The sequence below is a fragment of the Drosophila suzukii genome, chromosome 2L, assembly GCF_043229965.1.
Source record: "Drosophila suzukii chromosome 2L, CBGP_Dsuzu_IsoJpt1.0, whole genome shotgun sequence".
In the NCBI taxonomy this organism is placed as follows: Eukaryota; Metazoa; Arthropoda; class Insecta; order Diptera; family Drosophilidae; genus Drosophila; species Drosophila suzukii.
In genome coordinates, this window is record NC_092080.1 from 1,638,480 (window position 1) to 1,663,152 (window position 24,673).

Sequence of the window (24,673 nt, forward strand, 5' to 3'; positions counted from 1 at the left end):
ATATGGGCCGGAATAAGTTTTCCCGCTGTGAGTGAAAACTTTCGTATGCAAACAAAGTTAATTTACATTTTAAAATCCATCAGATTGCAAAAGCTTGTTTAAATAATTGCAAAATACATTTCAGCCTTAAGGCTAAAAAAGAAAGGGGGTCGAGGAAGGGAAGGCCCCGGAAAAACTTCAACACATTTTATAGTGAGTTTTTCCCCGAGCGCTGGCCAAAAAAGTGTTTTTCTTTCGACTTGCTCATGGTAATTTTCCCCACCTCTCGCTCGAAATCAACTTATATAAAGCAAATGAAATCTATATGCATATGCATTTCATGTTTTCGCATGCACAAAGGGCGGCGGAGGGCGTGGTCATGGCAATTGAAATCCCTCGGGCGACAAGCTCAGCTCTCATTCATAATTATTTGCATGGAAATATGTAAATCGGTAGCCAAAGCAAATGTTAAACATGATTCCGAATCCCAGTCAGCTTTTTCGCTCACTCCCGATTATGTGTTGATTTTGCAGAATTTTCAAATTACCTGCGTTGATCGAATTGGGATTTGGCCCTCTAATTGATTTGAAACCGGTTGGAAAATTCAACTGATTAGAAGCCGGGGATAATTGCGCCAACAAGCTGGAAAAATACCTCATGATTCGCGATTTATTCGCTATTTCGCGAATCTAAGTGAGAAGAATTCGATCCTGAATCATTTATAACGTTTGTTATTTTGGCATGCCCTTCTGGAAAATTCATTCAAAAAAAAAAAAAAAAAATATGCAATTATATTTAGTGTTATATTAACAAAAAGGTTTCAAAACCAGAGTGCATATTTATTGTGTCGATAAAATGTTTTCATGCAACCAGCGTTTAAATTGAAATAATATTTTCCAGTGCGTCTTTACAAAAAATCTAAGAGGCTTCAACTTCGATTCATCACAATTACATAATCCTCACCATAAAAAATGTGATTTTAATATACCCTTTCGAGCGTAAGCAAACATATCAGAAAGGTATTTTGTGAAAAATACCAACTTAAAGCAAACAAATGCCAGAAGCCCTGTTTTTGCGAATATTTGAAACTTTTTTTGTGTTGCCAACTGTTAATTACAATAACAGCAGGGGAGAGAGGAACAAAGTTTCTACATGATCGAACTAAAAAACGAAAAGCGGAAGAAAACGCAGCTGGTGGAAAAAAGTAGCATACATTTGAGCGATGGAAGCAATCGAAAATGCAGCCGCAGTGCATTGAGCTGTTTGTATTTTTTACTACTCGTTTTATATACCAAAAATCCCAACACAATAAAGCTGTTGCTTCGCTTAAATATATGGCTTTATGGGAAAAACCCAGCGTAACAATGCAGGGTGAAATGGGTGAGCATTTTCCACAAACATACATCTATGGATGGGCAGATTGCACAAAAAACAGATTTGCTTCAACAAAATACATGAAAATTGAGCGGAGTGGAAAAACAAGGAAAGCGGAGAATATAAAAAGCACGAGCACACAAAAAACTAAAATTCAGGCAGACAAATTAAAACTAAGCGCTGCATGTGCAAACAACCGGCCCATCCTCCCCCAGATTTTCCTCCCCCCCCCCCATTTTCCGGCCAGCACTCGACCCAATGGCGTCCACTCGACCATTTGCTCCATTTAGCTGAATACACACTCGAAAAAAAGGGAAAAACTCACCGAACTAAACTGCGTGCTTAGTTTTATTTGACCGGTGCTGCTAAAACTGTAAAACGACCACAAGTAAAAGCTTCAAAGTTTCATTTCCTCGCACACGAAAATATATATGAAAAAGAAACGAACAAGGAAATGCAGCTGGCGAAATTTGATTGGAATTGTTTCCGGAAAACTTATTTTGCAGATTTTTTACCAGCAATTATGCGCAAATACTTCTGAGCTGATGAAAAACGCGAAAATTCTCATGCTAAAATTAAATTTAATGGCCGCAAAAAAGTCTCCGTATGCAGCACACAATATTTTTTGGGTACTCCATGCGAGCAATAAATTTTATTTCGATTATTTCCGGTTAATTTGGCTCTCTGAAAGTTTTTCTTTAATTTCGGGAAATCATAAAAAATTGTGAAATAATAAAGCTTAATGTCCTGGAAGCGAATTTAAAAAGTATTTTTTAACGATTTTCTGAGAAAAGCTATTGTTAAGTTTTAATAAGAAATTAAGATCTGTTAGAAACATAATTGCTTATATATCTTTGTATAGTACTTTTTAAAAGCCCTGTAAGTACTAATAATGTTTTAGACATGAATTACTTTTAAAAGGTTTAGTCTTTTAATCTTTTTTATAACCAAAAATATAAAGAATTTGCTTGCAAATGAATAAAATAGAGAACTCCCAGCAAACTTTATGGGTAAATAATCCCCAATTTGTGTGGAAATTCTTTTCGGGAACGCAAACCAATTTGGATGCAGTTCCTCCATTCCCCGGCCATTGTGCTATGGCTGGCATGGCATGTGAATTATTCATTTTTGTGGTATAGATTTACAATTTCCACGGGTTTCTACAATACCATTTTTTTTTGCATTGTTGATTTTTTATTTTTGGTGCTTGTATGTATGTACCACAGCTCCTCTGATGGTATTGATTTTCGTTTTTGCTCTGTTGCGTTAATAATAGTGAAAAAATAAATCAAATCAGTTTAGCAGCGAGGATATATCAATGTTGTTATATGAATTTGTGTTGGATTTCGACGGGTTCTCGTTCTCTCTTAATTAAATGTACGCGGGCTAAAATTTGCACAAGGTAATTGAATTGCCGCTGCCAGTTATCCGGAAATAAATGCAGGGTGCAAAAACTGAGAGAAACCAGGGTAATATATATTTAAACAAATATAAAATATTTTTATTATATTATATTAATTTTAAGGCAAATGCAAAATAAATTCTACACATTATTTTAGGTGTTCAGTTCGCAAGGGTATGACATTAAAAAGGCGCCTAAAAGTATGCAACACTTAAGGTATTTTTCATTCCACATTCGAATACTGTTGCATACTTTTAGGCGCCTAGTAAGTGATTTCAAGCCGCTTTTTGATCTGTTAGCTATTTTCCCCCGTGTAATCCAATTTGTCTGCATTCCCGTGTCATTCCAGGTCACCTTTGGCTCTCGATTGGCCTGATCTCCGGCGACGATTCGCTGGACACGCGTGAGGGAGTCGATCTGGTGCTCAAGTGCCGCTTCACCGAGCATTACGACTCGACCGACTTCACCTTCTACTGGGCGCGATGGACCTGCTGTCCCACATTGTTCGAGAACGTGGCCATTGGCGATGTGCAGCTCAACTCGAATTATCGGTAAGTTTGTGCAATGGGCCGATAAATCACAGACACAGGCCTCGCCTGTCCTGTCCCGTCCTGGCCTCATAAATTCCACGCTGATGGCTGATGGCTGATTGCCGATGCCCGATGCCTGATGCCTGATGGCTGTCAATGAGCTGAGGCAGCCGCCGGGGACGTCAAGGGCTAAGGGCATTTATTTAATTGCCGGCGAGGGCAGGATTGTTTTCCCTCGCGATAAAAGATGAAAGATGCGCCACCCAAGTCTCGGTCGTTCGACTGTTAAATTTATTAAAATTGCCACCGACAACGTCATCGATGCCGTTGTACATCATTAAATGTTCATCTGCCTGGCGATAATTCATTACAAGCAAGTTGATGGCTTCCCGTTTGGCCCTCAGTGTATCCTTTTCGTCCCTTTGAGCCATCTGGCGCAGCTGTTGGCCCACGATTCTGGGCTGGTTCGCAAAAATTATTGCCATACAATGGCAGGCAATGATGCCGGTGTCTGGAGATACAAATTGATTGCAAATGTTGGCAACTTTGCTAATGAGGAACAAGGAAAATCGTTTAATTTCTTATCAAATACATTTTATTAGTCTTTCATAGAACAGAAGCTAAATACATATCTTTGAGAATTTTAATTTATTTAGTTTATATTTTATTGGAACATGTTAGGTTATAAATGAAACATAATTGAAATATCTGTTTGTATTGTTAATCCTTTTACAAACACTAAATATAGTACGTACGCCGAATAAATTTGTTTTCCAAACATACATTGAGAAAATAACAGACATATACCACAAGTAAAAAACAAAATATATTTAAAACAGGTACCTTTATAATAAATTGCATTTCCTTGTAACCTTATTTTATTACTGAATTAAACTATTTATTTAAACTTTGTTGTCCAATTGGCAAATTTGAAACATAGAAGCTGTACACGGGGCAATCCGGATTCTGCCGTTTTTTATAGCCATGCAGAACTCATCTCTATGACGATAGTAGGGTTCATCAACATTCCCATTGAGAAAAGGTGCTGGCTTTCCGGAGGCCACCGAAACGAAATTGCCCCGTTTTTCCTTATCGTTGATGCCCAGCCAGTAACTAAATTCCTTATGCAACTTGGGTTGAATGGCATCCGCCTCCTCTTTATTTTGGAAGGCTGCTAAATGTCCCCCCTTTTTGCGACAGAATAGTTCGGCTTTATCCCAAGTCATTCTAGTGTCACTAATGAAAAAGTATCTTGTTCCAATCTTCTGAAAACCTGGCGGAATGCTCATCGGTGCCTGTATGCTGTTCGGTTCCACTTCTTTTCCTTTTTTTAAAGAGCTTAGTATCGCCAACGTTTCTCTTTGAGTGGTTTCCAGATTTGACAGAGAGGCTTTTGTTTCATTTTCAATTCTATCCATGTTTGCCTTAATTTCCCTTAATAAATCAGAAAGTAAATTCAACTGCTTCTGAACATTTTGATTGTGATCGAAGAGTGGCCTCTGAGCGGCAAGGCAAAATGCACCACATTGATTAGGGGCATCTGTAAGAACACAACTTGTTTCTGGTTGAGATAATTTCACATTTGGTCGCACAATTCCGTATAGATTGTAGAAAACAAAGGCGTAGAAAATATTTCTGAGATTTAGCATTTTGCGATCGTAGCACTGCAGAGGGCGAATGTTGACGATGAACTGATTCTAAATATATTCGCCGATTTTAAAAGAGCACTTTGTGACCACATGCTATCACAAATGTATATATTTCGTACCATGCGCGGATCCTCGGGGATCCTCTATTTTTAGGCATCTGGATATTTTAATTGCCGCGGGCTGCTTGATAATCATATAATCAAGAGATTAAATAAATTCTTAGAGTACAATTCCTAGAAACGTATTATGGTTGTTTATGAAAATATTAGCACACACATGTTTTGATATCAAACATAAATAGAAAGCTTTATTGACAAAAATTAGAAAATTGCTTATTTAATAAAATTGAAAAATAAAAATCATTTAAATAAATTAATAGCTATATATAGTTCTTGGATTCACCTATGTATGTATATTCAATAGTTTCCATGTAACCTAGCTATAAGAAAGTAAAAATTAAGTAATTCTAACAAACTTAAAACTAGTATTTATAAGTAGTGAATAAAAAAAATTAAAATTGAAGTACCTGAAATTCTACCCCTAGAATTTCTCAACTTCTGCCCATTGTTCCCAAGCACTGGTAACACATTGCGTATACGCAACTTAATTTCCAACTCTTGGGTTGCAGAACTCCCTGCGAAATCGAAAAACAAGAAGGGAGAGAGAGTGTTGGAAACTTTTGAAATGTTTGAATAAAATGCGTTGAATACTGCTCACAGAACTGCCGGCATATTATTTATTAATCATAATAATCATTTTCCACAGCATTTTGAGCGTGAATAAACAACAACAAAAAATCGTCGAAACACAACAAAAGTAATAATAAAAGATTGAGAGAGTGGGGAAAACATTCAATGCGGCGTATGCTGCAAATCGCTTGGAAAATTTCAACAGGCCATTCAAAATACATGCCAGACAAAGAGCCCATCGCAAGGTTAAGGGGGCGTGGGCGTGGCAGGGGCGGGGCAATGAGGCGGAGACCACCAGACGACAAGCATAATAAATAAATGATCCAGCAGATACATGTACTGCATGTTTCCGCTAAGTAGCAGCAGCCACAGAAACATGCAAATGCCAAAAACGTGTAAGCAGCAAAAGGGAACAGAGCAGGCGAAAATAAAATAAGAATTATTATAACACAATTTTGCTAATCGCCCGTTAAACCATTTGCTTGATTTATGTGGCCCTGGGACTTGGACTAATGGTGCAAAACAGGAGGGGTGTACAAACATACAAAATTTGGGTGAGAAATGGAGGGACACCATAACAAAGTGATGGGTTTTCCATTCAGCGGAATCAACGAAATTCCTCAATATCTTAGAAACAAAAATACATCTATGAAAAAGAACAACTATTTGGATGTGAGTCTTTTAAAGCAATAATTTTACGTAGGAAAATCAGTAAGCCCATCATAATTTTTTGATTCAGCCAATAAAAATATAACGGAGGTATGTAGGTTTTTCAAATAACTCTAGCTCAATTTACAAAGCCAATATTGTACAGTCTTAAAATCACTAGACATTGGCAAGTCTTAAAGTGATATGTCTCAGTTAAAGCGCCTCTCCAGAAAGAAATCCTTCCGAACTGCCCATTATGCCATATCCTCCACTCAAAAGCGAAGGAAAATTCCCTGTTTTTCAACTCGAGTTCTAGTTGTTAAAAGGCCATCAGATTTCTCCCTTTCCGCCCTTTTTTATTCAGTACATCCATACATTTAGTCATTGACAGGAGGCGGTGCACAAAAGGCAATTGTGATCCTTAAAAGGCGTGACCGACAGGAGCAAAAATCCTTACAATTTTTTATGCTCACAGCTTGCACTCGAAATGAATGGTAAAAATAGTGAAAAAGAAGGGTTTGCCTGTTTTGCATTGACATGGGAACAAAAGGCTAATTGGGATGTTAGACAAAAGGCGCTGCAACTCTGGCCGATTTTTTCCAAGGTTTTCGCTGCTGTAGGACATGAAAAGGAAAAACACAGGAAAAGGCCTTTCCCAACACAACGCCAGCAGTGGCAACCAAAAAGATAAATTGTTTTTTAAACGAATTCAATAAAGCGTGCCATAACAAAATACAAAACACACAAATACGAAATGCGAAATGCAAAACACAAAAGGCAGCCGACTTTCGGGAGATTTGAACATAAAACGCCTATACAGTCGGCATGGCTTATTTGCATTTCAATTTGCATAAGTGGAGAGCTGCCACATTCCTACCTATACAAAATATATATCTCCATGTCCCGGTAGATGTCGCATCGGGTTGGAGGCAACACACGTGTTGCCGATTTCCAGACCCCAGAAAGTCAGCATTTGATCTGCGCATTTTGATGTATGTCTGCCGCCAAGGTAAAGGTTAAACGTTGACCCGCATAAAAAGGCAAACATCCCGGGAAAACTGGCCAACTTAGGACCGTCCATTGATAGCAACAAGCTACGTTTGCATAAATAGCAGAAATTATTGCCGCACATCCATCACCCGAAATGTGTCAGCTGAGGCTCCGCCCACATTAATATATAGTGGATATATACAGGCAGACAACAAAACGAGTTGGCAGAAAATCAACAAATATATTAAATGATCTACATAAATATGTATTTATATCGAAAATTTATTGGGGCTGCTCTTAGCCAAATTATATTATTAGCGTTTAAAGCATTTTTAGAAAATGAACAATATTTGTTTTTTAAAATTAAATCTATCCTATCTAGAGTTAAAGAATATCAATTTTTTTTAGTCGAAACACAGAGTATAAACGCTGTTTTAATGGTATAATTTTTGAAAGAGCAAATGAATCACAAAAATTTAATTAAAGCACTTATTATCGTTTTATTATTGGGATGTTATAAAAAAACCAATAAATCATTAACCCAATATATTGAAAATTTGAAGATCTTTTACACAAATTTAACAATTTAAAAAATATTTGTATTTGGGCAAAACACTAAACAGTTAGGTCAGTTGAGAACAACTTTTGAGCACAGAACGTCCCAAAGCCATTCAGCCTTTTAAACCAATACCGCAAAAATATACAAAAATGAAATGATAAGCCATTTTAGCCTTTCGATTCCTTTTTTCCCACGGGAGTATCAAAAATGTTCGCCACGGCAGAAGAACCACAACAAAGACTCATGGGGCTGTAGCAAATCAAAATTAAAAATCGATAGACAGCATGAGTTTCATATTAAATTTCTTTTAACACAATTGAAAAATGCCGCCTACTGATGTTCCGGATGCTTCCGTTTTTTCTTTTGTTTTCTCATTCCTCACGATTTTTGATTTTATTTTTATTTTTATTTTCTGTGCTGTGTATTTTGCTATCTGTTCGGTGAAAAGCAAATTTTTTGATTGTTTTGCACGCTCCAGCAGCGAAATGTTTGCGGCACTTAAACAACAAGGGGCGAGCACCACGCAAAATTCCAATATCATTCAACAAACAGGCAGCGGCGCAAATAAAATGCGGGTTTGGGCAGCATTCGAGGTTGTTAAGGTCATCAAAATGACGATTTTCGGACGGGGGAACCGCAAAAAGATAAGAGCAATGTATCGGCCGATGGTCAGGGGGTTGAAAACGAACCAATCCCAATGGCAATCCCGATTCAATCCATCCATCACTGAGCCCCGTGATGGAACAGGGCAATTGTGAAATTTGATTGATTCCCAAAACTTATTGGAAGTTAGCTGGTCAAGTGGTCAACTAAGTGGACAAAAAGGCGATATCGATGACTTTTCAATAAGCGTTTCTAGTTTGAACTAACAGCCTTATTTGTCAAAAAATATTTGACTATACTTTGGGTTTAGTTTTTCAGACTTACTAAGATAGATATGAGACCGTCTAAAAGTATGCAATGGAATTTTTTGTCACAAACACAAAGATGAATTTTTACTGCGTACTTTTCGACGCCTTTAACGGTTTTAAAACACTGGATTTCTACAGTGCGATATATAAAAATTGCTAGTGCTTAGCACATTAAATTAATGTTTATTTTAGTTTCCCTTGCATCCATGTAAAAGCAATGTACAGTATTCCCTGCCAAATCGACTGTAAATCAATCCCGGAACAATTCGCAATTAATCTGGAGCCAAATGCGGTTCACAGCCGTCAAGAGCTGTCCAAAAACTGACCCAACTTCGACCAACCCGCTTTCGATATATCAAATGGCCCTTTCAACAAGCGCTTTTAATGATTTCCACTTTGCGCGGCGCATTAAATGACTTTACGACCTAGGACACAGATTTTGCCGATTTGCGCAATGGAATGCACAAACCCCAAAAGGGGCTTAGTCCGCACCACCAAACCGCCCCCCTTTTTAGCGACGCCCCTGGCCATCCAGGAGCGGGTTGGAACCCCCTCTCCACACGACACATTTGCACATTTGCCGGCGATGTTTTGTTGTTTCGGTGCTCGTGGCGTTGCGTAAATTAATTTCAGTCGCTAAGCGTAATTTAAAGTTAGCTTAAGCCAGCAGACATATACATAACCACACATGGTCGTACACGGAGAGAAAACGTGGGCTATTAGGGGTTATTTCAAGGAGTGTAACTTTTATTATCTATATTGGAAGTAATAACTTGGAAGATCACTTTCGTTGACTAAAACACATTTATTAAATGTCGATAAATCATTTTTTATACACTAACACAGGACTAATTGCTTTCAATAATAACATAAAAAAGGGCAGGAATGGAAAATTTAAAAAATCTAAGGATCCAGAATTTTTTTCTTGAAGGGGTAAAAATATATTTTTTCAGTTGAGAACAAGTAAGATTTTTAGGATAAGCCTAGCTCTACTTAATTATTTCACACCTGGATAAAATCAAAAAATCAGATCTCACTAGCTCGACTTTTCGTTCAGTGTAGGCACACACTTTGGCAGCATAAACAAGACTCACAACAAACGGTCGGGCTCCATGCAAATACGCACATGCGGTGGGCGGTTGGCCAAGGGAAAAGTTCCGGAAGGGGACGGGCAGGGAAAGGAAAGGCAAGAGGAAAGCTGTGGAGAGCTGGGGAAGTGCGAAGGGGGTCGGCGGAACAGAAGGTGTCCGACCGCCCGCCGGTCATGTGAAGTTCATAAAGCTACGGGGCGAAACCGAAAGCCAAAAACCGAAAACGGAGCGAGAGAGCCGCCGCCGGAAGTTGTCCGCCGTACGAAGTGCGACTTGTCAACGTGTACTTCCGGCCGCCATTCTTCGCCGCAATAACCGCAGAAATGTTGAGGAGGGGAGGGGGACGGAGGAGGAGCGTTGGCCATGACACACAGGAAGCAGTTGGCCGCTCTTCCCTTCCGTCTGGAGTCGCCAAACTTTATGAATAATTCTGTTTAAATGCCTTTTTTTATTGCCAGTGCTGTTGCCTTTTGCTAGCCTACACTTGGCTGGATCCAGCTTAAAGACTCGCAAGTGAAATTTACATAATTTGAATACTTCAAAATGATGGCCTTAAATTCATATTAGAGTCTTGTAAACTTATAATATCGAAACAAAGAAATAATATGTTGACTTTAATAAAATGTTTGATAAATGTAGATGGAAGAAGTAAGGGAAGCAATAAATGAAGTACATTTTGTTGTCTTTTCATGTCCTAATTAAACTTGTTAAGGTCCTGTTTAGTATTTTCTCACTTATTGAAGTAATCGTGTTTGACCAACTTATCTAAATTCTATTTTAAACTACGAGCAGCTTAAATCAAACAACTATCTAAATGTACTTCAAGGCACAGCAATTAATGTGGCAAATATTTACACACAATTGCCAAATACTTTGACAGAAAATGTACTACATTTGGAGGGTCTCTCGTGCGCATTACGCATACGCCGCGTATTGCAGTCGAGTGAAGGCGTGGGAAAAGGCAGTGGGAAAAGTTGATGTTGCTAAATTTGTTGTTTATTATTTGTTCGCTGTTATTGTTGCCGAGTCGTCGACAATGTCGCCGGTGGCAGAATCAGATTCTGAATCTGAATCAGAGCCAGGAACAGGAGCCAGCATCCTTTGGAAAGTGCTGTCTCCGGCGCTGTTGTTTCGGCGATGTTTCGACGTAAGTGATTTGGAAACACCTGCTTAGCATGTTGCCAGGTAGACGACGACACTTTCCCCCTGGCTTTTCCCTTGCTTTTCCCCCGGCTTTCCCCACTTTTGTGTCGACATTTATTAAGGTTGTTTTGTGGCTGCCATAATACAGTTTAGATGGTGAGCGACAACCCAGAAGGGAAGCCATTAACATCCTTGCTATGTCTTGTCTCCATCTTCCCGACCAGCCCACTTTACCGCCCCTCGGTAGCCGCCTGGCAGACCCATAAACTTTGTCAACTAACATAAATTTTATGTAATAATTTTTCTAATCAGAAAATGAATATGCAGCACCACGGAAAGGGGGTTTACTTGCACCTTTTTAACATGAAACTCACCCAAAACAAAGGGTGTACCAGCATAAACATTTAAAAACAATTTGTTAAATTTTATAATTTCACATTTTTAGTAACTGAAAACAATCTAAAACATTTTCTGAAAAACACAGAGCTTAATAGAGTTAATAATGACTTTCATTTTAAATTGTAATCTTTTTAAACACCGTATTCAATTAAATATGTGTTATTTAAGTACCCTTAGAATGCTATTCACGATATAATTTCTTTATTTTCGCCTTTAAACGTTCATGTATTGTTAAAGTTAAGAGGGCGACTATGTGACCACCCCGTATCTCAGTTTTTAACAGCTCATCTAGAGCGATCTTACAGTTTTTAAATACATTTTTAAATGCCGCAAAATGGCGTTCGTGCCGTCACTCAGCTGCTTTTGCCTCCGCTGTTTGTCATTCGCCGTTAAAATCAATTTACGACAAAATAAACACACGCACTGTCCTGGAATTCCCCCGAACGCCGAAAAGCCCCCGGATCGCTGGATCCCTGGATGCCGGGATGCCGGGAACCCATCTGCCTGGTGTTTGCATTGCTGCGTTGTTTGTTTGCTTCCTGCTGGCGCTGTCACAGGATCCTGATTCCAGGACCTCCAGAACTCAGGGGCCAAAATGAGGAGTCAGTGGCAGCGTCTGTCGCTGTCACCTTTAATGTAGAAATATTTTTACTCTTGCTCGGGCATTGACAGACAATGAAGAGGGTTTTTCAGAAAGCTTATCGAAAATTGGCTTAAGGATGTGTGTCCTGTGCGGTCCTATCCCGTGCTCCCCGCCAATTTAATGGGCCTGACCCAAGGCGGGGTTCCGTTCCGGCATTTTACCGTCCCTGGCAACTTTAAGTCCACCCAGAGCATAGTTTATGGGCAAACTTTATGAGGGGTGAAGCTCATTAAGTGCGAGTATCGGGCATTACCATCTATATAGAGTTGCAGTCCGGGTGCTCATTAAAATCTAAAGCTCCGAAGCTCGGCACGGATTTCGTGCTATCAAAGGACTGCAAGTTACAAATTACACAGCTTGAAAAATGTATATGCTGGCTCCCAGTTTTTTAAAGCTCAGTAAATTTCTATAAGTAGAACATAAAGAAAAAGTCTGCTTTTAAAACTTTGACCATTACATGTATTCAACTTAACTGCCATTTACAGCAAACTAATATTAAACACATAACATTTTTAAAAACATAAGGCCAGCATATTTGGTTATAAAGCTCACAACAATTCTGACGCTCTTAAAAACTAAAAGTAGCCTTATAAATAGATACATTTTGATAAAAGCTAAGTGCAAGCAATCCACCACAAAAACCCGAATCAAATCAGTTAAAACTTCCACTTGCCAAAAAGCCATCAATAATGAATGCAGCTTTCTTTTGCGATTAAACCAATTTGAGCACTTCTCCGCTGGCGAATAAAAATTAAACTTTAATGAAAATGTAACCAGACGCTCAACTTTTCGCAGACATCTTAAGTCGTACCATAATTTTCGATGGGAACATTTGAGCTTTTCGCGTGGCGCAGTAATTAAAAATTCAACGGGCGAAAATCAACAGGAGAAATCTGTTAACTGTTATCCAGTAACCTGTTACCAATCAGAACTCGGGATTCCTTGATGAGCAGGTGTTCCTGAGAAGTTTTCGCTCCCTCTCGAAAAGCTGTCTGAAAATAAAACAACGGCGGTGGGCGGGGAATTCCGGAGGGCTTTTCCCGGCAGCAGCAGCAGCTGTTGCCCAGTAACCCCCATTTCAACCCCAAAGACATTATTGCTCCCGCGAGGCCGCCAGGAAAAAAAAGCAATACATAGTTTCGTGACGGCCCCCAAAAACTCGAAACGGGGGCCAGGGCTGGCTGCCAAGGGTTAAGGGGCTTCCCCTGGATGACAGCGCTTGTCGATGATGACTATGGCGATGATGATTAGAACGAACGGCCTCCGAGGACTCGGCACGCAGTTGGGTCCTGTGGCCATTGCCTTAATTACGTAGAGATAAGAAACGCAAATGTAAATATAGCAACGCCTCACAGGTACAGTGGAGCTCCCTTAAGAGGTTTCTATATGCTCATGAATTATATGCTCTTAAAATCTGTTTAATTTATTTTTTCATTTTCAACTTATATAAGACGGTTAAAGATTTTTAAACATTATTATATACATTAAATAATAAATATAACCCCAAGATATTTTTATGATCACTTGTGGTTATTTTATTTGGAAAATTATATGGGAGTGGGATATTTTTTATATTTCAAGAAGATAGCATTTAAAAGTAAAATATGTTGGGCGGTGCTGTATCTCCATTTTCTATACTCTCCAAAACAAAACACAATTTTGTTGTCGGTTGTGTCATTTAACTTGTAAGTATTATCAGAGTTTCTATTATAAATAACAAAAAAAATTTAAATTTAAAAAGATAGTTCCTCCATTTACTTGTATTTTCTCTTGACTCACCCTTCACTGTACTCCCCCAAAAAAGAGGGAAAGTGAAGGGGCGGTGGCAGGGCTGGCCATTGGGGGAAAGGGAAGGTGGGCGTTAAATGGGTGGCACAACTCAAAGTGGCAGTTGGCCTTGCCGGCGGACGCAACAGCTGCGCTCACTAAACGCTCCGGCATAAACATAAAAAGTCTATGAAACTGTCATAAAGCAGGCAATAGAACCGAACAACCGGCGTGGGGTCTCTGCTCCCCAACTTGCCACGCCCCTCCGGACAAAATATAGCCGCCTCCCGGGTGGCCTTGTCAGTTGGCTAAAACTCATTTGTAAGGCGTTGCTCATAAAAAGCAGGAGGCGAACAAAAAATCGGTCTAAAGAAATTAGACATCGGGCGCGATTTTACAGAGAGAAAATGGCAGTGCCATTTTGTTAACGACTCTTGAATTAAAATAAACTCTTAAGTATTTGAATTGAAATGTCTATAATCTTTAGCCAATTTCACAGTTATAATCGCCCATACATATTCATTTCATTTTCTGACTTTAAACTTCCAAAACTATCTGTTTTAGGCCAATTTTAAATTCGAACACCCATATTTCCCACATTTTTCTCTGAGTTATCAGAAATGTCTACCATTAGCCAGTGAACTTCTTCAACTGTCATCTGAGGCTGCGCCTAGAAGTGAGCTTTAAAATTTGACGAACAAAACGGGAGAACTGGGGGTTCCTAACTCAAGAGAGTGTGTGTGGGTGGGCAAAGTATTTTTCTGGTCTGCCAAAGTCAAAAATTATCTAACAACAGGCAAAGTGGGGTTGGGGGAGTTGACTTAGGGAAGCTTAGCCATTTCATTTTTGGCCCTGTTGTGCGGGCGAATATGTGTGTTAGGAAAAGATTATGCGCTTATAATGGGTCCGCAAGTTTTTGGACCCGGGCAAATCTCTACGAAATTGGCTTTTGAGCGCACATAAAATGCGGAATGCGGGGGAGCGGAGTGTATTACACTGTGGAGCAAAATAGCAGAACCGGGAGGCCAGATAGGCGGATTGTTCAAACAATATACGTACATGCACACAACTGTAAACAAAAGGGCCATAAATTAAGGCAGAAACGAAGAGAGATATACCCCGTCTATATGAACCAGACGTGTGTGTACTCTGGCCCCTAGATGCTCCCTGAAAACCCCCCCAAAAAGGGGGCACACACTCCCGCTTGTGTCGTAAAACGCAGCATAATGAAACATTATAGAAATCATAAAAATCAACATCATATTTATGCATATAAAGCGGGCAACAAAACATCGGACTGCCAGACAGACAAAAGCCAAAAATTGCTGCAGCAAAAAGCAAAATATGCAAAATAAAATGTGAGCAAGGAAAGTGAAAAGGAAGGGCGCACAAAAGAAAGAGAAATGGGAAAGCGCATAAAACAAGAGGACATGGATGAGGAAAGTAGGAGAAAGACACTCCTTGAATACTCTCGGGACTGGGAATAATTTAGAAAAAGTTAGAGCCATGCCTTTTACTTAACTTTGAGATGTGGGTTTTTGATGATAATCAAACATTTCTAAATATTTTTGTAAGACCGATTATATACTTTATAATTAACTTTTTAATATTACAAGATCAAAAATGTTCCTTGAAAATTAATTATATTAAATAAAATTTAATTTCTAACAAAGCTTCAAAAGGCTTAGCAAGTCCCAAGCCAGATATGTCTAAAAAATGTTAATTATAAACACATTATAAAACAACCCTTACTGTATCACTGATATACCCCTAAACAGCAGCCGAAAATTATGCAAAGTAATGCAAAGTGTCCCAACATACGCACAAAAGATGTGTTGAGCAGCATGTTTCCCACACTCCTTCCTGGGTCGTAAATAAGAGGAATATTAACAGGAGTTCAAGGCTACAGGGAAATGGACAAAGGGAGAAAGTCTAGAAGAAATGGAGAAAGGGTGAGAACGGCGAAAAGCCAACGCGAGAGACTCATAAATTCTGCACTGCAATTTTCGACTATCCAGTCGCCCAAAGTTCAAGTAGAGCTGGTCGATTTTCCCTCCTAGGTTTGGGTCTCAATAAAATAAAGACCCACATTGCTGACCAAAACCTCTGTCATATTAACATTTATTTCTCACACCCATTTTGACTGTGGCGACAACGCAGCGGAAATTTTACTGCCATCGCTGCTGGTGTTGTTATTGCATTTCTCCTGCTGCCTGGTTGCAAAAAAAAAACTGACAGTACCTACATAAGAAATAAAAAAAAGCAATAGAAGAGATGTCTGATATACGGAAAAAATATGAAAACAAGGTACTGCTTTTAAAACAGTTCGGAGAATTCAAACGCTGGCGTTGAAAAGAGTAAAATTTTAACATAAAAGGCTACCAAGAAATCTATAAAAATGTTTTGGCATAAAATACTTTTTAGAGACAACTAGTAATTGAATTTCTGAAAGTCAATTTAGTTTAAATTACATAAAGTGCTGGAATCTGGAAACTCAATATACAGGATTAAAGCCGGACATTGGGCTATTTGCAATCGCATTCTAATCATTCGATTTGTATTTGTACCTGTTCAAATATCGCTATTGAATTTTATTAATGTGTTTACTCCCAACAAGATATTTATCTAAACTTTAAAAATAGTTTCACAGATTAAAACTGAGAGATCTTTGTTAAAAAAATAGAGGGCTCTTCTCAGTTGACTTTTGACCGAAAAAACACATATCTCAAAAATGCGAAACGAAGGCAAGCCGCAAGCACAGCTGCAGTTTCAGTTTGGGAGCCCCGAAAAAATCCACAGCCCCTCCAGGGCAAATACCCACCCACATTTCAGTGGTTTGACTTTTGCTTAACACACACCCACAACACCGCCACGCCCCCTTTCCGCCCCCTTGCCCAAAAGTGAAGGAGGAGCATCCTCAACCGAGTTATGATTTATGCACATTGCTCTGTGAAATCTATTGAGAAATCAGTGACAGTGGAGAAATATGCGAAGCCGGACAGCAGATGGCAGCTGCTTGTGGGGATTCTGGATTCTGGGTTCTGGGTTCTGGACACCATGATGCATGGCTATATATGGCCATATCTATAGCGATCTCCCTCCCACTCTACACAGCCCCATCTCTCCCTCCCGTTCGCACTTAATACTGTCAATATGAAGAGTCATTGCGGCTTTTAAGCGTGTCTCTCTCTGTTTTTTCAGCTTTTGTGCCATGAATAAACATCGAAGCCACAAGAAAATGCAAACAAACAAACAAACAACCAGAGATGGTCCCCTGAAAAAGGAGAACAAAACAAATGCAATCTCACTTAGCCACTCAACAGGATTATGCCCACGGAGTGCAATGGGAATACTTCCCATAGACACTTTCCTTTGACATTCTCAGCACACAATTCAGGGCACATTTGTCATGTAATTGACTTTGATTCGGATTCCTGATGCGCCGGCATATGGAAAAATGTGTAAATTCCCAGGCATTAATGGCTTCTTGTGTGCCAGATGAGCTTTAGAAATGGTTGGAGGGACCCGTTATGACTGAGCAGCCACGTTATATAAGACCTATATTTATTATCGTTATCATTTTATTTTGTATGATACTCTTCCGTCACTCCGCCGTTTAAATTAAATTTTAGTATTATCATTTAATATACATACATGAGAAAAGGGCTTGAAAACCCTTATCACGCTGGTGCCACATAACACCCAACTTTAATTTCAAAAAATTGCCTGCGAAACGACAGAAATATCACCCATAAATTTGACCTTCGGTGGGAGACTTTTTCACGTTGCCCTTATCAACACCTGGTGACAATGACACTAAAACCTTTGCCAGGGATAATATGTGAGTGTGAGCCCTGCTGTCGCCAGATCACAGCTTCTGCAGAAACTGTTTGTGGTACACTGTACAATTGAAAATAAGAAAACAATTATTTCGGGGGCATATACAGACATTATAAAGTTCTTGAAATATATTTTATTTAAGTTAGAAAACTAATTTTAATTTACCTAATTATACTTGAAATATTTTCAAAAGGACATAGATTTATATCATGCATAGAAGTTGGTCTAAATGTCCCATATTGCTTCAAAAATGTTTTCTATTAAAAAATCGTTTTGGTAGTTCTTCTTTAGAAGGGCTTTAAATAAATAGCAAAATTCAGTATTTGTTAAAATCCCGTTTTGGTTCAACAGTTTTAAATAGTCTTGCAAAAAATGATAAAGTATTTTTAAAATAAACAAAAAGTTCCCTAACCGTTAAACCTTTATATGACTATTCTCCCAGTGTAGCGCCGGAATGTGTCTCTTTTTTGTGGAGGTGTGTGTGAGTCCGCTTGACTGCCTTGACCTGTCATATCGCTGTCATTTGCACACATTTACCGTTAACGTTAAAGAGCTAGCGCTCACACACACACATGCCCAAAGTGCGATTCACAGGGCACAGTCACATCAAATGGGGAGAGGGTGTTCAGGAGGTGGCGGAGGGCGGGGAAAGTGTAGCCAAGGCGACAACAAACATCACATAAGGTAAATAGTTTAGCTGGCAGGGCCACACTGGCATTTCCCCCCGCCTTTCATCAGCCCCCCGCCATTTTCGGGATGTCAGAAGATTGCATTGAACTCGAAAGGCACAAAGGCGCACCCCATCCACCCCCTCCCTAATCCACCTATCCTACACGGAGAAAAAAATATATTATTCATAACATTCAAAGGTAATTGATGAAAATGTTTTTTTTAATCAAACAAACTCATGAAAAATGTCTAATTAACATTAAGTAAGGAAATATTTAGCATACGTGTATTAATACCAATTTAGTTCTTAATTTTCTCTGTGTTGCACCTAGAAGGGGTTACCAATCCGACTTCTGACGCTTGGACAGCAGATAAAGTCAACACAGATACGATTGGCAAGAGGAAGAGGGGCGAAGTTTTAAGGACATGACAACGATGTCTCGTTAAAGGCGCGACTAAAAAGTGGAAGGAAGGAGTAACATCTCTGGCATTTATAGAAATTTTGCACAACAGCACCGCCGACATAAAACGAAGAAGATAACTCTAAAATTGCATCAGAACTTTCAATGACTTTGTACTTTTAGTTTACGAGCTCTCAATTTCATTCATACTTTTTATTACGATCTATAAACAAACATTTTAGGTCTTTTGGGGACAGAACTTAAGTGTTAGATCTAAAATAGTGATAGTTTTGGGATGGTTTTTTTGAAAAAACGAAACATTAAATAAAGATGTAAGATAAAGACATTAGATAAAGATTAGCAGAATATTTCCCATCAATATGGTACCGAAAAAATAAAAATAAGGTTGATTAACGAATTGTGCCTGTAATCTCCCACTAATTTTTTCCATGTAGGACTAAACATGAGATGAGATGAGAAAAGGGGCCAATAAGCATGATGGATACAGATATATGTGCCCTGCCCCCTTTTGAGCGCCCACCCAGTCACATTTAGCATGAATGTCGCCTTTGCATAACAAATGTTAGCAACATGTTTCAATAATGAGCCCGTCCCACTGTACAGTAATGCACGATTGAGACATGCATTGCACCCCACTAAAGCCACCCCCCTGAGCCACACCCCTGCCCACCGAATACTCCCAGCCCCAGGCCTTCCCTTTTGGAATGCTTGGACAGCGTTTGAGTTTTGGATCTGAACCGGGCACCAAATTAATCGTTTCCACTGTGCGGTTAGAATGTCGCCTCACCCATTGTCCCCGAAAACAGCCCCCCTCAAAGCCTTCCCACTACGCCCCTTTTGTGACCCCCCTTGGAGCGTCGAGTGTATGCGCCTCATTTGTTATGGCCATTTGCATAAATAAGTCACTGGCACTGCCAGTTGGGACCGGTTTTGGATGGACGGGGTGACACAGGGGCGTAGAAGGGGCGTCGGTGCCCAGTGGTTTCAGGGGGGGATAAAGTCCGTCGGTTGACGGAGATTGTGTGAATAACTTGATGAACGCTTCGCCGGAGGAGTGAATTCTGTTGTTCGCTGATTTGTTGGGCTGTTTGCATTTATTTATCCTCCTTTTGGCCGGCACTTGTTAAAAAGTTGACAAATTTCAAAAGTTATAGTGCTCTTTAGGGACTAAGATATTATTTAAGTGGTTCCGGGAATTGGGGGTGTCAAACCACAAGTACTAATAGAGAAGTTGGTAAAAAAAAGCATGGACAGCGGAGTTTTTAAAAATGCAGATGTATCGGATCGTAATTCGCTTTCAAATTCTGTTTAACTTATCTTGGTTTGAAGCTTAAAAAGTTATTAAGTTTCGCTACAACTTAGTTAATTGATCTTGGGACTACTTCCGGTAGTTTGAGGACTGCTCCGTACTATCCTTGCAGTTCTAGATTAAAACTAAAATCCTGTGAGTAATAAAACAGATATTTATACCCATCTTATTTATTTTCCGAGGGGGGCAAAATAAAGTTTAAGTCCAAACAAAAGCAAACAAAGGCAGGACACGAAATGGTCCTTCGTCCTTCCCTTTCACCCTGCCTCTCTCTCTCCTTGTGTCTACCGCTTGGCCCATATCACTTTCTCCTTCACTTTCTCCACACTTCTCAGTTTCAGGGATGCGTGACAATATGCCGTTTAATTATACGTCACGACCCTTCTCCTCTGGCCCCCATCCTTTGTTTCTGTTGCTGTTGTTGCGATATCGCACACACATTTTAAAAGTCAATTATCCGCACATAACGCACATCGTTGAGGGGGCGTGAAAGGACGATCGGGGGTGTGGCAGCCCATCGTCCTTGCCACGCGTCAAATTTGGCGCGTTTACATTTTTCGCCCTCATCGGCTCCCCTTCAGCTTCCTTTTCCCTCTGCACTCTGAGGAAAAATGTTTACTTAAATTTATAAATTAAGTATAAGTTTTTTTTTGCGAATATTAACATTTTGAAAACTAGACAGCCTTAAAAATTCGAAAACAGATAGCCCTGAGGTCAGACATTTTAAAACTTTCAAGGCAAAATAAAAATCATATTTAATAAATGTTCCCAAAATGTACAGGATTATTTCCTTACTTAAAAATGGTGGCTATTTAGTTCCCTGAAATCTATGGATTTTTTTTTCAAGTGCTTAAACTTGCTCATTGAGAGAAAGCGGGGAAAAAAGTTTATTACTTTCTGGAGACGACTCCTTGGCATGCGAAACTGTCGGAGGAAAAAATAAAGAGGAGCCAAGGAGGCGAAGGATGTCCTGGCAAATTGAATTACATGAGACATGAGACGGGTAACGAAGAAAACGAGCCATAAGACTTCGATACTAAACCGATAATAACATAATCAGCCCACGCCTGCCCCTTTCCAACCGATTTGCCGCCGCCCATGACCAACTATAAAGTGAGCTTTAGTTACCGTTAACAAGCCAAGTGGCTTGCCTCAGGTTTTCCCCCCAATTTTCCCAGCTCCATCTCCTCCGCTCGATTGATAGTGGGGAAAAGTTGGCGAGTTGAGCTGGCCAGCCGAGTTTTCCGTTGTATTCAGTCAGTCAAAAGGGGCCACACTGATCAGCAGGTTTGAGAAAAATGCGCTGAGTGATGTGGTACTTTTTTGTTTTCATTTATTATTATATCATATAGTTATATAAACCAATATTTTGGATACAAGCTTATAATTTTAACATTTACAAAGTGTGTAATTTATTTTAGAAAAAAGTTAACAAGGAAAGGTTTCCCACGAAGTGGCATAACGTCCTTATAAAAATTATACTCATTCTTGAATTTATGTTGTACTTATTTAGTGTATAGGTACCTAAACAGAAAAGGTACTTGCCTGAAATTTAATCAACCAACTGACTAGCTCCTTTCCCATTACCAACACCCATGTAGGTCAGTGTAATTGTTCAATACTTTCCTTGAAGTGGTACGTGCATGTGGGAGGGCCACCTTGTTGTGCCCACTGAGGCGAAAGGAGGCATTGCCGTGTAATTGGCAACAATTTGCATAACAATTCAGCGACTGTTTTGCATAAGTCCTGCGACGATGCAACATAATAACCAGAGGGAGGATGCCAGGGAGGGATGCTGGGACGGGGCAGAAGTACAGCACTTACGTACACATTAGAAATTCCTTCTTTTCGAGGCTGCAAGGACATCAGAGGCCTCCTGGCAGAGGCAATTATGTGCTTCACATACACGACGACGACTCCTTTTCCCAGCTCCACTCCCGCACTTTTCCATCCATTTTCCAAGCAGCTTCCACCCGCTCTTAAGGATCCTTTCAAGACAGCCTGCTGCCTCGTAAAAGTCGCTGCCGGAAATGCAATGGCAAAAGCTGCTGAAAAAAAAGCGGAAAACCGAAAAGAAATCTCAGCCTGAGCTACAAAATGCAACCATTTCTTCTCGACTTTAGTATTTTCCTTTTTTTCAACCACACATATACACACTTCTCTTGGAGAGTTATCAAAATTGAACACTTTTTTTTATTATTATTTTTTTGAAAATGAAAAAATTTGCATTCCGTTGCACTGCTGAAGATGTTTATAAGATCCACTTTAATAATGTGGAGTGCTTGATTTCTGGCACGCCTTCTCGGCACTCGCTCCCATTTCGTTGGCGAGAAATTGCATCATAAGAAATTAAAACTTAAGCACAAAAGAAGTTTTCCACGATGAGTTTTCCCCATGCATTTATACCATAAAAAAGGATTGCTGCAGATGGACAATTTTGTAAAGCCAAATTTAATAATACACAAAAATCATATATGTATTTTATTTCCTTTATGAATAATATTTTTTCAACTGTTTAACATTTTTTTATAGATAAGAAGAATTTCTTATGTCAAACCTACATCCCAGTATTTTCTACGAAATAGAAAATGAAATGTATCGCGGATATATTCACCAGCTCCGCGGCTATTACGCTTGATTGAGTTTTTCCATTTGGTTTTAGCCAGTCAATCTGGCATTTCCCCTCCCTAGCCAGTCATCAAGGTAACGCCAGCCATGTTAAATTAATAAAAATGTAATGCCCAAGACAAGACCCCAGGCACCAGAGTCCGGCACAAGAATTGGGCTAATAAATTTACAAAAATGAGTTCGACGCTTAATTTGCCATGAGCATTTTTCATTTTATTTCGCGCCGGCCTCGGAACATGGCTTTTAAGCCCCACCAAAATGAAATCGAGGGAAAGCCGAGGGAAAACCCAACGGCAGAAACACACACACAGTAGTGAAAACATGGAAAACAGAAGGCGAACGAAAATGAAAATGAACAACAAGCTGAAGTGAGTCGAGGAAAATGTTGGGGGAAGGGGAAGCTACTTAACGAAAACAAGTGAGGAGAAATTTATTTCCCAGGATCTCAAGAGCACGGACTGCGGGATGCTCTGCTTTGTACGGGAAATCTTGTGCTAAGAAGTATTTAATCAGGATTTCACTTAAGAAATTTTGGCAGAAATGCCAAGCATCCTGGAATTCCAGTTTTAAGATCCTCGAGTATTTTTTAATATTTTTTGAAGATAAGTCCAAAAGTATAGACTAAAAAGATTTTGTTTATGTTTATTTTTGAGATTTTCCTATTAAAAACATATGTAGGTTTCCCTTCTCCAAAAACCATTTCAACCATTTCCATTTACGATTACCCTACCTGACCATCGAAGCATTAACTTCACAATAATACGTAAATATATGCGTACTGACGTTTATATAAAGATAAACAAATATAGAAATAAATAAATATAAAAAATGTGTGTGCAGCTGCTGTAAGTCAACAAAAAATGCTCGCAGTTAATTTACATAAAGTAAAAGTTTTCCCCCGCAGTTTCCATACTTAATAAATCGCTTCCAGTTTTATTCAGAACTCATTGCTTATTTTCTCTTTGATTCTTTTTTTACTTTCAGCTTGGACTTTCGACCGAGTCGGGGAATTTACGATTTGCAAATCAAGAATACTTCTTATAATCGGGATAATGGACGCTTCGAGTGCCGAATCAAGGCGAAGGGCACTGGTGCGGACGTCCATCAGGAGTTCTACAATCTGACCGTGCTGACGGCCCCGCATCCGCCGATGGTCACCCCGGGAAATTTGGCAGTGGCCACCGAGGAAAAGCCACTGGAGTTGACCTGCAGCAGTATTGGCGGTTCACCAGATCCCATGATAACGTAAGGGAATTTCGAGTTTTAGAAAAAACTAATATTTATAAGTTTTTCCTGTTTTATTTAATGCTGAAATCACTATAATTTTTAATGGTGTCTAAAACTATGCAACGAAAACTGGCATAATTACCTAATCAGACTTCGGAATTAGAATTATTATCTTGCATTCTTTTATACGCTTTCTGTGCTTATCCCGATTGTCCCACATTTTCAGATCATATTTCCATGATATATTCAGGAATGGCTTTCCCTTGCCTTGCATGAATTTAGAAACCCCTTCCTTCCTCAGCTGCATCATTTTTCCATATCTTCCCTTTGGTTTTGTGGCAAAGTAAATCACTTAACGGACGGTCGCCTTCATTAATAATCCTTCTCCGGCACATGGTGGCCATTCCTCTTCGCTTCTCCCCTAGTTTTTGGCACTAAATCGTGGCTATCACTTGTGTATTTTTTGCAGCTGGTACCGGGAGGGCAGCACAGTACCGCTGCAGTCGTATGCGCTGAAGGGCGGTTCCAAGAACCACTATACCAACGCCACCCTGCAGATTGTTCCCCGACGGGCCGACGATGGCGCCAAGTACAAATGCGTCGTCTGGAATCGTGCCATGCCCGAGGGTCATATGCTGGAGACCAGTGTCTCGCTGAATGTCAACTGTGAGTAGCTGGGTTTTGGGCTTGCACGCAAAAAATATCACTTATAATATATATATCAACAAGAAATCTGGGTTTTTTCTACATAAAATGCATACAAACCCAACATATAAAATGCATAAAAAGAAATATACAAACTAT

The 24,673-nt window shown here is 39.5% G+C and overlaps 1 protein-coding gene across 3 annotated transcripts in view; it reads left to right on the top strand.

The window, feature by feature from the left end:
- fred (friend of echinoid) overlaps positions 1-24,673 on the top strand; it is a 107,239-nt gene that overhangs the window by 50,051 nt on the left and 32,515 nt on the right. For all 3 annotated transcript variants that reach the window (XM_017089601.4, XM_017089602.4, XM_017089603.4), the window contains exons 3-5: positions 3,105-3,306; positions 23,627-23,887; positions 24,339-24,535. In XM_017089601.4, the coding sequence (XP_016945090.2) occupies positions 3,105-3,306; positions 23,627-23,887; positions 24,339-24,535 (660 nt within the window). The remainder of the gene's footprint in view (positions 1-3,104; positions 3,307-23,626; positions 23,888-24,338; positions 24,536-24,673) is intronic.